Source organism: Chrysemys picta, chromosome 3 (assembly GCF_011386835.1).
Source record: "Chrysemys picta bellii isolate R12L10 chromosome 3, ASM1138683v2, whole genome shotgun sequence".
NCBI lineage: Eukaryota > Metazoa > Chordata > Testudines > Emydidae > Chrysemys > Chrysemys picta.
The window spans coordinates 42,774,615-42,787,547 of record NC_088793.1 but is presented as its reverse complement, the minus strand read 5'-3'; the positions used below and the strand labels follow the sequence as shown (position 1 = coordinate 42,787,547).

At 40.4% G+C, this 12,933-nt stretch overlaps 1 protein-coding gene and 1 long non-coding RNA gene across 7 annotated transcripts in view; one reads left to right on the top strand and one right to left on the bottom strand.

Moving 5' to 3' along the window:
* The window catches only part of ARHGEF10 (Rho guanine nucleotide exchange factor 10), a 170,578-nt gene that overhangs the window by 20,956 nt on the left and 136,689 nt on the right, over nucleotides 1–12,933 (bottom strand). For all 6 annotated transcript variants that reach the window (XM_005289689.5, XM_065590165.1, XM_005289688.5 and 3 more), the window contains 2 exons: nucleotides 10,072–10,214; nucleotides 1,700–1,874 (listed from right to left, as the gene is read on the bottom strand). In XM_005289689.5, coding sequence (XP_005289746.2) covers nucleotides 1,700–1,874; nucleotides 10,072–10,214 — 318 coding nt within the window. The remainder of the gene's footprint in view (nucleotides 1–1,699; nucleotides 1,875–10,071; nucleotides 10,215–12,933) is intronic.
* LOC122173555 (uncharacterized) overlaps nucleotides 1–12,933 on the top strand; it is a 124,854-nt gene that overhangs the window by 102,222 nt on the left and 9,699 nt on the right. The gene's annotated exons all lie outside the window — the stretch shown is intronic.

Sequence of the window (12,933 nt, the reverse complement as noted above, 5' to 3'; positions counted from 1 at the left end):
ACGGACGGAGGAGACGCAGCTCCATGGAAGGGCAGGGGGGCGGGGCAGGGCTGAGGGCGTTACAGCCACTCCAGAGGAGTATCTTTCCGGTACACCATACCAGCTATAAATATCTTGCTGGTACGGGGTACCGTGCCACTGTACTTGCACTGCTGCATATCCTCTCTTAGTGGTCTCTTATGCAAGCTGAAAAGTCCCAATCTTTTTAATTTCTCCTCATATGGAAGCTACTCCATACTGCTAATCATTTTTGTTGTCCCTTTCTATACCTTTTCCAATTCAAATCATAGGTGGAGCTAGGGGTGCTGGGGATGCAGCAGCATTCTCTGGCTTGAAGTGGTTTCCATCACGTACAGGGTTTGTTTCAATGGCTCTCAGCACCCCGGATTCTAATATATCTTTTTTGGGGTAACCAGAACTGCATGCATCATTCAAGGCATGGGTGTACTATGGATTTATATAGAGGTATTATTATATTTTCTGTCTTGTTATAGATCTCTTTCTTAATGGTTCCTAACATCCTGCTAGTTTTATTTTGACTGCTGCTGCACAATGAATAGATGTTTTCAGAGAACTATACACAATGACTCCATGGTTTCTTTCTTAAGTGGCAATAGCTTATTTAGACCCCATCATTTTTATGTATATTTGGGATTATGTTTTCCAATGTGAATTACTTTGCATTTATCAACATTTAATTTCATCTGCCATTCTGTTGCCCAATCACACTGTTTTGTGAGATCCCTTTGTAACTCTTTGCAGTCTGCTTTGGACTTAACTATCTTGAGTAGTTTTGTATCGTCTGCAAATTTTGCCACCTGACTACTTACCCCTTTCCCTCCGATCATTTATGAATATGATGAACACGACTGGTCCCAGTACAGACCCCTGAGGGACACCACTATTTACTTCTCTCCATTCTGAAAACTGACCTTTTATTCCTACCCTTTGTTTCCTGTCTTTTAACCAGTTACTCATCCAACAGAGGATCTTCCCTCTTATCCCATGACAGTTTACTTTGCTTAAGAGCCTTTGGTGAGGGACCTTGTCAAAGGCTCTCTGAAAGTCCAAGTACACTATATCCACTGGATTTCTCTTATCCATAAAAAAAAAAGAACGAGGAGGTGCCACAAGTACTCCTCATTCTTTTTGTTGATACAGATTAACATGGCTACCACTCTGAATCGGGTCCATATGTTTGTTGTTCCACTCACAGAATTCTAATAGATTGGTGAGGCATGATTTCCCTTTACAAAAGCTGAATTGGCTCTTCCCAACAAATCTTGTTAATCTATTCTTCAACAGTACTACAAAACAGGACAAAATTGGAGCCCCCAACTGGCCTCCTATATGCGATTTACTATTTTCTCTATGTCTTGTAATGGGGATGGTAGATATGGAGGGAATTAATTGCATACCCTGCTCTGAAGAGCAGACGGTGAACTGAAATATATGAATCCTGCTCTTTAGTTTCTTAAAAGATTGTCTTTCTGTTAACTCTCATAGTGTCTCACAATCTGACATACAGACTACCCAACTATTCAAGAGAGATAGACTCAAGCTGCACAGCTGACATCTAGATACAGTTAAAAGTATGAAACTAGGGTTCTAGTTCAGGCCCACATCTATGAGATACTGTAGCAGAATAAAAAGGGAGTGACTCAGCCAAAACAAAAACATGAGTGTAGAATGCAGTTACCTGACAACATATTGTGAACAGGAGTGGCAATGTTAATGTCCTGGAGGTGTTTCAGTGTCTCAGTGTGGAATAGGCGGAGTGTAGATCCAGATGTGAAGGCAATCCAGATTCCCACTCCTGCAACAGCCATGTGTGAGATCACCATCCCTTCTTCTTGATGAGCTTCAAAATGGCGCTACAAAGAAGACAAAGGATCTATAATAGATGCACCGATGACCGAGCATTCATTTGTACTTATGAACTTCTCAGAGTAGGAAATGTGCCTTTATTCTCTGTGTAGAGTGCCAGGTTGCCTGATCCCTTTGCTCCACTAAGAGCAAGTCCTGACTCCGCTGCATATACGGTGTTAGTTTGCATTGCCACTTGTTTTGGAAAAAACTGCCTAACTATTAAGGAGGGAATCCCAAGCTCTCGCCACTAAAGTTTTATAGACACTCATCTGATTACATCCTGGGAATTTAGAATTTGATAACAGTTGTTACTTAACAGGAATTCTGCATTTCTGTATCGTAGCTCCAATGGGAACACAAGTACAGACAAGTCTCCTGAGACTGGACTTATTTTCGCCATCATGTTAATTAAATCTGCAGTAGAGCTCCCACCAGTAGGGTATTTTGTAAGACTTCCTAGTGTAAACATGGCCTGGATTTGGGTGGAATGTACAGACAAACACTCACTTGGAAGGCAGAACACAACTTCACTGCAGTGAGAATGAATCAGTCACAGTAACTTCTGGTGCATTTTTAACTTTCCTGGGTGATATTTTGCTTTCTGCTAGTAGTTTCAGTTGCCTTGAATCCCCTTGGGATTGGGTTTCTGTGCCTGCCCACCATTTTACCACCCAGTAAATGTGAAAAGACTCCCAGTCATTTTGAAGGGCCCAGGTGTCTCCACACACATCCCTTGCTAATTCCTTCATCTCAATCTCTTTCATACTTCACACAGTGGCATTAATAATCTGCCAAATGGTGACCATAATGAGCATTTCTCTCCAGTGATCCAACCATTATTGGTGTAATTATTAATAGTTATTTTTATTTGTATTACCAATGAGCTTAGGAGCCCTAGTCATGAACTAGGGCCCCCTGCACTAGGTGCTCTACAAAGAATAATCTCTCCTATTTTAAACTTCTCTTTGAACAAACCATTCAATTAACTTTCTTTTGAAAGAACAATTTTAAGTTCTGAATATCATCATGATGTACATAAACACCAACACTGAAAATATGGCCTCAGTCTTTCATGGCCCTAAATATATATAGCAGGGAATAGCTTATTAGTGTAAGATTGGTCGCTATAACATAACCTAGCACCTAATCATAAAAATACGTAACAAAATGTCCCTGTAGATTTTGTTGTCACTGAGAAAATTCTGACCTCCCTCAGATAAGGATATCTGAACAAAAGGACACATTAAGATGGGTCAAATTTAACATTGCCAGTCATTTCATTATGTGGAAAAGTCACTCTGAATCTCCCCTGCTTTAGAGACACCCAATATGGAGGAGAAGGTGAAACAGGATTAAAATCCTAGAGCCCTGGGAGGGTTCAGTGGGGAACTCCATTTTTGTTTCTTTACCAAAGAGATAAAATACTATTAATAATATCAAGGATTTTCTTTCTGGTCTTTATTTAATTCTGTATCTACTCAGTAAAATGGACAATGAGATTAGGGATAAATTGATCTTTAAAAAGTATATTATTTAAGGCTCTAAAGGCATCATTACTTGCTCAATTACATATATGAATAGGTAAGTCTTATGTAGTATTATTGCTTTCTTTTTGTTTAAGGTATGAGCTTTATAAATGTTGGTAATTTATGAGCCTGGTCCTTTAAGATGATGGGTGCCTCTTGCCAGAGTAGTGAGTGCTCTCATCTTCCTTTGAAGGCAAGGCCCTGCGCAGTGTGTTCACAGGAGTATGCTGAAAGCCCATGTCACTCTTAAATTGATCAGAATGCAGGACCCCCCCATGTGTTCTGATATCTTGTCATCTGGTCACCCTATTTTTATATGTTGTGCCAGCAGGCTGCTTACTGGAGTGTACAGAGCTGTTCGTATACGATAAAGAATCCCTGTAATGCATAAATGACAAATACCTCCCCTGCATGGATTCAGCCTCAAGGATTTAAGAGTATAGAGCTGTTCTATGTCTCACAATACTGAGAGACACTCAATTTTATTCTCACATTTTAAAAATAAACATTCCCTGTTTATAAAAACAACAAGGAGTCTGGTGGCACCTTAAAGACTAACAGATTTATTTGGGCATAAGCTTTCGTGAGTAAAAACCTCACTTCTTCGGATGCATCCGAAGAAGTGAGGTTTTTACTCACGAAAGCTTATGCCCAAATAAATCTGTTAGTCTTTAAGGTGCCACCAGACTCCTTGTTGTTTTTGTAGATACAGACTAACACGGCTACCCCCTGATACTTGATTCCCTGTTTATGGTTCTTAACCAGATAGTATTACATTCTGGTCATTTAGTGTCAGTATCTAATCCACACCTTTCTCAAAGACCACTCACATCAGGCCAAATTCTTCTCTCAGTCCATCTTAGGTACTTTTATGGGCCCCATCACCATAGTATTTAGGCATCTCACAATTTAAAATATCCTCATTAACACCCCTGTGAGGTAGGGAAGTTTTATTATCCCCATTTTACAGATGGGAAACTGAGCCACAGATAGTCTAAGTGACTTGCCCAGAGTCACTCAGGAAGTCTGTGGGAGAGAACAGGGAATTGAAACTGGGTCTCCCAACTCCTCTACTAGTGTCCTAACCAATGGGTCACCCTTTCTTTCAGTCACTATCATATTACTTGACAACATACCTGACAAATGTAATGCCACTTATGTCAACAGAATTACTCCAGACCCACATCAGTGTAACAGAGGAGAATACTGTTTATCTTCTCTTATTATTCCTATTTTCATGCTTGCTGTTTAGTGGGTTTTGAGGGGGAGGGGTTTTTTTTGTATTTTTTTAAGGAATTGTAATATTCCTCAAATGCACAGATTATAGTAAATGAATAGAGAAGATATCTCTTTGGCTGTTAAGTTATGCTCACCTTCTCAATTCTGGTGAGTCAAACTGTATTACCTTTTGGCCTTACTAGTGACCACACTCTGGAAGGCAAGGAGAGCATCTCTGCTGTATGCATTTATATCTACTATTTTACAGTGACATTTTTACTCAAGTAGCATAGAAAAACTGGACACTTAATGACACATGGTATTGTACATTTTCCCATTCCTTAAACTCTCTATCTTACCTCATCTCAGTTTTCCTTAAATAAGATACACAATTTAAAAATACAAATGTATAATTTGTCCAATAGAGCAAGAGTTGGAGACATTCATTTGTCACATTGCAGGCAGATCCCCTGGGAAAGCTGCTCATCCTTATGAGTGAGTTTCCCGATACATCCATAGTACATGTAAAAATTTCATGACAATCATGGCTTCAAAAATAATATGGTTTGCTTTATAGTATCACACCCAATTATTATGATGTCAAATGTGTGTTGATAAATCCCCCTAAGGACTGATCCAAACCCAAAGCTCATTTCTAGACGTCTGGCTTTGGATCAGGCAGGTAATTGAACTAATGATACAAAATTTAAAAATGAACCATTTCTGAAGTGTTCTGCTCTGACCATGAGCAGGAAGATGATTCTATTAGCACAACTGCAAACAATTCACATCGGAGTCTCTAATTCATCTATATTTACCAGCTAATTCATTAAACTACCACATAGTGTCTGCTTCTGTTTGTACAGTTATCTGAGACATCCAGAAAAAAAAAATCTATTTACCATGCTCTCAGCCACATAGGGAATGCACAAAAAGCCATTCTTCTCAACCAAATGGTCTTCTAATATAGAGTAGGAGCAGGAATGTACCAAAAACGTGGATTTTTTTTGCCAGTGCATAAATGTTTTCACTGAAAGTAGCTGCTAGCATCTACATTGATTGCATTACCCATGTGAAATACAGAAGTTGATTTTTATCTTTAAAGAATTTAGTTCATAGAACAAGCAGGGCAACTACTGAGTGACAAAACCGGACCTATCCCCGATCTTTATGTAAACAATCACAAGTTCTCAATTTAGCATATTACGTTTCCCCTTCTTGAGTTTTCATAAGCGCATTCCCTCTCCGCCTTCCATTCAAAGCCCAGGTTTTTTTCCTCAGACTCTCTTGTTCCAACTCTATAGCAACCACAGAGCTGCAAAACACATTTTGGATGCCACAGTCGCTCTTTCCAACACTGGAGCCTAACATGGCCCACTATTGTTTTGACAGTGTATTGCACAGTTGAATTCTTTCTTTTCAGAGGTTGCCCACTTGCACAGTGCAAACTCAGTTGTGATTCCAGGCCTAAATAACTGTGCCAAGAACTGAACCATGGTTTCTCAAGCATAGCAAGCTCCACATAATGGGTCTCTTTGTTCATGAAATAGTGATTGACTTTTGCTACTTTAAAAAAATTACAATATTTAGGCAACAGAAACACAGGAAATTTCTGTTTGTTTAACTCATTTCAGATCATTCCACTTAAATCTTTCAAACTAAAGTAGTTTGTCTATAATTAGCCAAGGCTTGAAAAATAGGATTATTTTTCATTTACAAAGTGACTTTCGGCCGATAAAATACTGAGATATTTTACAAGTGAGGCCCCAATCCTGCATGAGTCTGTTTGCACAGAGATAACCACAGGATCAGGGTCTAGACACAACAGCAATACTGAAATGCTGCCACCTTTTGGTGGGAGGTCTGTAGGGAAACAGGACCCAAAATGCTAAATATTGCATTAGTGGGAGGGAAAATAGTGAGGAAGGGCAAAGGCAAACGCCTACACAAAATTTGGGCAAAATTTGTATTGGGATCTTTAATACTACGCAACAGCAATTCCTTGCTTTCCAAAATATCCCTGGCCAAGGGGCTCAGGGCACTGTGCCATTTCCAAAACCACACTGAAACATTACAATTAAAACATGTTATTTACATAAAAACAAAATGAATTTGAGGGAGCCCAATCCATACAGAAAAAAGAGAATGAGAGCCAACAGAAATATATAAAGGGCCAACAGCGGTCATTAAAAAAAAAAAGCATTAGAAATGAAGGCTTAGCGTGCTTTGAAAAAGCAGGGAGAGGTGGAGTAAGATAGATTTCAGAGGAGAGGGAGTTCCACACACCGTAAAGGCATGGATTGCTGGCTGAGGAAACATATGAAAATAAGATCCCTAAAAGGCAGGCAGTGCCTTACCAGGAAGAGGTGTGGGATGAGGATTTGGCATTATCATTTCTACACATGAACTAGTGATGCACAGATGCACAGCCTCCTATCCCAGGAAGTTTGGTCTCTGCCCTGGAGGAATGCTTTAACGATATTACCAGCTGAATGCATCCAAGCTGCCTCATCCTTATCCTGCTAAAGCAGAAGCTTTGCTACAGGGGAGAGGATGCTCATTCCTCCTTCACGTCCCCTCTCATTGAAAGGAGTCACTCAGGGCATGTCTCAGTGAGAGACAAGGGGATTTACCAAAGCTGTTTAAGAGCTTCAGATATCCCAGGGCTTATGCCCTGTAAAGGTTCTTGCTAATAGGTAGCTCATCTCAATCTCCCACCAATTCACCTTTCCCATAACCACATGGAGCCATGCACACAAGCAAAAAAACATGTTAAAACAAAGGCAAAGTAGAAAAAAATTGAAAAGTGGGAGCATTCACTCAGATCAAACAAGTCATCCCAGCAACCGTGGTCACAGAAAGAAGTAAGTAGAAAACTCACTATCACCCCCCAAGTCCTTGACAGTGAATCCTGCTACCAAGTGTACCAAACAGACAATAGTGAGGAGAACCATGATCAACAGTGAAACAAAATTAATAATAAATCACACAAGCAAGGAGACTGTGGCTCTCACCGCAGATTTTCATCTGAAAGAATTCCATGCCATAAAATTCATGGAACATAAAGTATCTTCCTGGCAGGGGGGAAGGAAAGACTTATCCCTATTAGGATTTAAGCCCCCTATGTTTAGGCCACTAAGTCATGCCCCTGATAGAGTGGTGGAAGATCTGGAACAGGCATAGGGTGTAAATCTCTTTGGCAGAGCAATCCTGAATAACTGCCTGGACTCTCGAAATTCCATCTGTCTTGAAAGAAGAGAGAGCTGGTTTCTACAGAACTCAGCATGATTCACTGGAATTCATCCTCCAGTATTCCTTCCCCTATTCTGAGTGTAAAAGAAACGTGAAAGCTTCTTTCCTCTTCAGCCAAGTGCTCCTGCACTAGCCACTGTACCTGTGAAGAGGAACAGCACTTTGGGACTGGGCTACCCGCAGTCTAACAGCTAGCTTAAGTGAACAGTCTAGAGTGAATTCTCCTCCCGGTCACACACATGCAACTCCACTGAAATCATTGATGTCAGTGTGGCTACATGCAAATCATGTAAGAATTTGGCCCAAGTAGTTCTGTGAGAGGAATGTTAATGAGTCTACTGAGGCAGTGTACAGCTGGGTCCCAGAGTGTGTGGGGATATAAACCTGCAACAAGGAAAGAGCAGTAGGGAGAAGGGAAGAAAGATATGGAGGAACATGCTGCCTGATTCCCTCCTTTCCCTTGACAGCTCTCAGGATGTGAAACAAGCTGAAACTGTGTCCAAGGACTTTTTGGCAGATAAAAGTCTGCACTTATTGTTGCTAATTTGAACTGATCACTTGGAGAGATCACGCCACATTGGTGCTTGGCCAATCAGCCTTGTGATGGAAGTCCCCCCCTCCCCAAGTATATTCACTGCTTTAACTGGCCTGCCACAATCAGACACAGGAAGATTTTACTGGTGGCTGAGGAGAGAAAACAGGGAGGATTATGGGTGTGTTAAGAAGTCTCCACAAGGCAAAAAAGCCACATCTAGCTACACAGAAGCAGAACTGTTGCCTGGAACCAAGCTTGTCTTTCGGGGTTTGTCTACCCAGTAGCTTTGCTTGAGCCAGTGCTTAAAGACAGAATTTGTGCCGTAGCAGCAAGGGCTGTGGCTTGGGCTAGCCATCCAGGGTGTTTTATAAATTCAAAGACTTTTTAAGGCCCGAAGGGATCATCATGATCATCTCGTCTGGCCTACTGCATGTTGCAGGCCACAGAACCTCACCCACCCACTCCTGAAATAGATCCCTAACCTCTGACTGAGTTACTGAAATCTTCAACTCTTCCATTTACTCTTGTTCAAACCAGCAAGTGACCCAGGCCCCATGCTGCAGAGGAGAGCGAACTCCCCCCCTGCTGATCTGGGGAAAAATTCCTTCCTGACCCAAAATATGGTGATCAGTTAAACTCTGAGCATGTGGGCAAGATCACCCAGTCAGACACCTAGGAAAAAATTCTCTGTAGTAACTCACAGCCCTCCCCATCTAATGTCCCATCTCTGTCCATTGGAGATATTTGCTATCAGCAGTCCTAGATAGACCATATGCCATTGTAGGCAATCTCATCATACCATCCCTTCCATAAACTTAAGCTCAGTCTTAAAACAAGTTAGGTTTTTTGCCCCCACGGCTCCCCTTGGGAGGCTGTTCCAGAACTTTACTCCTCTAATGATTAGACTCCTTCATCTAATTTTCAAGGTTAAATTTATTGATGGCCAGTTTATATCCATTTGTTCTTGTGGCAACATTGGCCCTTAAATAAAACAACTCCTCTCCATCCCTGGTGTTTATCCGTCTGATGTACTTATAGAGAGCAATCATATCTCCCCATCTCCTTCATTTTGTTAGACTAAACAAGCCAAGCTCCTTATCTCATCTCGTTAAGGGATAGTACTCAGGCAGTTAGCCCGAGCCACCACCTGCACAGCTGCAGCTACACCGCTAATTTTACTGCTCTAGCTTGAGCAGTATTAGAATTAGCACATATATGTCCACCCAAGCTGGGAACCACGCCTCCCAACTACTGTATATATGTACCCTAAGAGTCCTGGTCTCCAAATTCGTAGACAACTCATAATGATTTCCAGCACACTCTCTCTCTCTCTCTCTCTCTCTCGGGTCTAGCTTTTAGAGCTAGTCCTTACACAAAATACCCTACAGTTTCCAGAAGTCACATGACAATTTAAGGGGGGTAAAAATCAGACCAAAAATCCATACAAATTATATTGGCAACAAATGCCAATATAAGAGAAGTTCAAAGTGCAGAGAAAGTGAAATCTCACTGACACAAAGTTAAACAACTCAAATTTACATTTCTTAGAGTATTCAGTGAATTTTATAGGTTGTCTGAACCAATTTTTAATGCTTAAAGTCTATCCATTGTTATTTAGAATAATTGTGTTTCATGGCACAATATGCAAATAATACTCGTAAAAACATTTACCTCTACTGTATGTGTCTCAGTACTGATTATAAAAATTTGTCCACCAGACGCAGCCCAAATGGTATCTTCCATCATGAGTAGACTTCTAACTGGCAGAACCCCTAATTTCACTACTTTCTGGGGTTCTGAATTCCAGGCTCCATCTTTACAGAAGAAAAGAAGCAAGATGAAATGTTACACACAATAAAAATGTAATTTTTGATTTTCAAATTCACTTAAGAACAAATAGTCTGGAAAGCAGTATGCCTCACCCAGCAGTGACTGAGCTATTAGCACTTATAAAACAAAATCAGTAACAGACAAACACAGAGACTTACTATATGACTAGCAAGCAATCCACCTGAAACTTGCAAGCGTACAAATTATCAGTTACAAGAAAGTATTTCCCTACATGCAGGATACAAGTAGTGACATTGCAAGCTAACTTGGTTTCTTGTTGACACTTGTGTAACATCTCTGGTCTAAACTATGGCCTTAGTTAGACCTGTGTAAAATCAGTGGGTTGTGCAGGTGTAACACAGGGCACAATTTCAAGACACTGGGGAGGCGGAGGTGTAACTGAGCATTCAACTGGCCTGCAGTATCTTTACAAGTAGTGATGACGTATGAGAAGGAAAGAACACAGTTGGACTTTCAGAGCCCATGCTGAGTTTGCAGAGATGGCAGACAGAAAAAAAACTATTCATTTGGTATTTAAGCACGTTTTATATGGATTTGGTTGGATGCTATTAACATGGAACACCACATTGCCATTTTCAAAGTGGCACTTTGCAGCACAGAACCCAACTGTTTGTCTCATCTTACTCTCCACTAACTGCAGTCCAAATCTCAAAGCATTCATTTAGGAGAATTTCACACAGCTATAGTCACTCTCCAGGAAGGAGGAGACCATAGCTGGCCTATTACAAGATGAATTACCTTTCATTCTAGAAAGGCTCAAAGTCCAGATGCATGAAGCAGTCAGTGACAGTTTTACTACAGCTTCTACCACGTTAAAGTATCTGCCTATCAGAAACTTGATGGGATGGACTTTCTGCTACTAGATTCTTAACTTTCAGAAATGCATTTTAAAAGAGATTAAAGACTCATTTTGTGCCATATCATCTGTGTATAGTTCAGTTTTATTGAGAATTCATTCTGGTTACAAACCATCCTGCAATTGATTCAGACTGGATATAGCAGACCAAAATTAGATTATGCCTAAATGCAAGTTGTAATATCAGGAATACAGTATCCTTCTGCTTCAGCCTGCATACCCCCACTTATCAGTGTGGTCAGACTGCTGCTTGGCATCTCGTTGAAGTGGGGATTGAAGATTAAGGAAATCACAGCAGATTGCTTTGTCAGAGAATTTGCTTTTAGCAACATGATCTTGTTTTGAATATTTTTTGCATGCTACTTGCATACCTACATTTTGAATTGTATATAGAATTAAGTAATTTTAGTAGCTTTCACATACATTAGTTTATTTTTGTCGTGAACATTCACTCAATATTAAATACCCACAATACTGCACTACTATCTAGAATGTTCTCTTAGAACCATAGAATTGTAAAGCTGGAAAGGACCTTGAGAGGTCATCTTGTCCAGCCCCTTGCACTGACACAGGACTAAGTAAACCCATTACTTCTTGTCTTTCCTTCAGTAGACATGGAGAACAATTGATCACAGTCCTCTTTATAACAACCCTTGACTTATTTGAAGACTATCATCAGATCCCCTCCACCGCCAGTCTTCTTTTCTCAAGATTTTCTCATAGGTCAAAAAGAACAGGAGTACTAGTGGCACCTTAGAGACTAACAAATTTATTAGAGCATAAGCTTTCGTGGACTACAGCCCACTTCTTCGGATGCATATAGAATGGAACATATATTGAGGAGATATATATACACACATACAGAGAGCATAAACAGGTGGGAGTTGTCTTACCAACTCTGAGAGGCCAATTAATTAAGAGAAAAAAAACTTTTGAAGTGATAATCAAGATAGCCCAGTACAGACAGTTTGATAAGAAGTGTGAGCATACTTACAAGGGGAGATAGAATCAATGTTTGTAATGGCTCAGCCATTCCCGGTCCTTATTCAAACCGGAGTTGATTGTGTCTAGTTTGCATATCAATTCTAGCTCAGCAGTCTCTCGTTGGAGTCTGTTTTTGAAGTTTTTCTGTTGTAATATAGCCACCCGCAGGTCTGTCACTGAATGACCAGACAGGTTAAAGTGTTCTCCCACTGGTTTTTGAGTATTTTGATTCCTGATGTCAGATTTCTATATGCATCCGAAGAAGTGGGCTGTAGTCCACAAAAGCTTATGCTCTAATAAATTTGTTAGTCTCTAAGGTGCCACTAGTACTCCTGTTCTTCTTTTTGCGGATACAGACTAACACGGCTGCTACTCTGAAACCTCTCATAGGTCAGGTTTTCTAAAACTTTTATTGGTCTTTTTTTCTCTCCTCTGGTCTGTCTCCAATTTATCCACATCTTTCTTAAAGTGTGGTGCCCAAAACTGGACACAGTGCTCCTGCCAAGGCCTCACCAGGGCTACGCAGAGCAGGACAATGACCACTCATGTTGTACATATAAGATTCCTGTTACTACACCACAGAATGATATTTGCCTTTTTCACAGCTCATCACATTGTTGATTCATATTCAATTTGTGACCCACTATAACCCTCATATCCCTTTTGGCAGTACTAGCACCTAGCCAGATATTCACGATTTTGTATTTGTGTATTTGATTTTTCTTTCCTAAATGTAGCATTTTGCACATGTCTTTACTGAATATATCTTGTTGATTTCAGACCAATTCTCCCATAAGGTAATTTTGAATTCTAATCCTGTCCTTCAAAGGGCTTGCAATCTC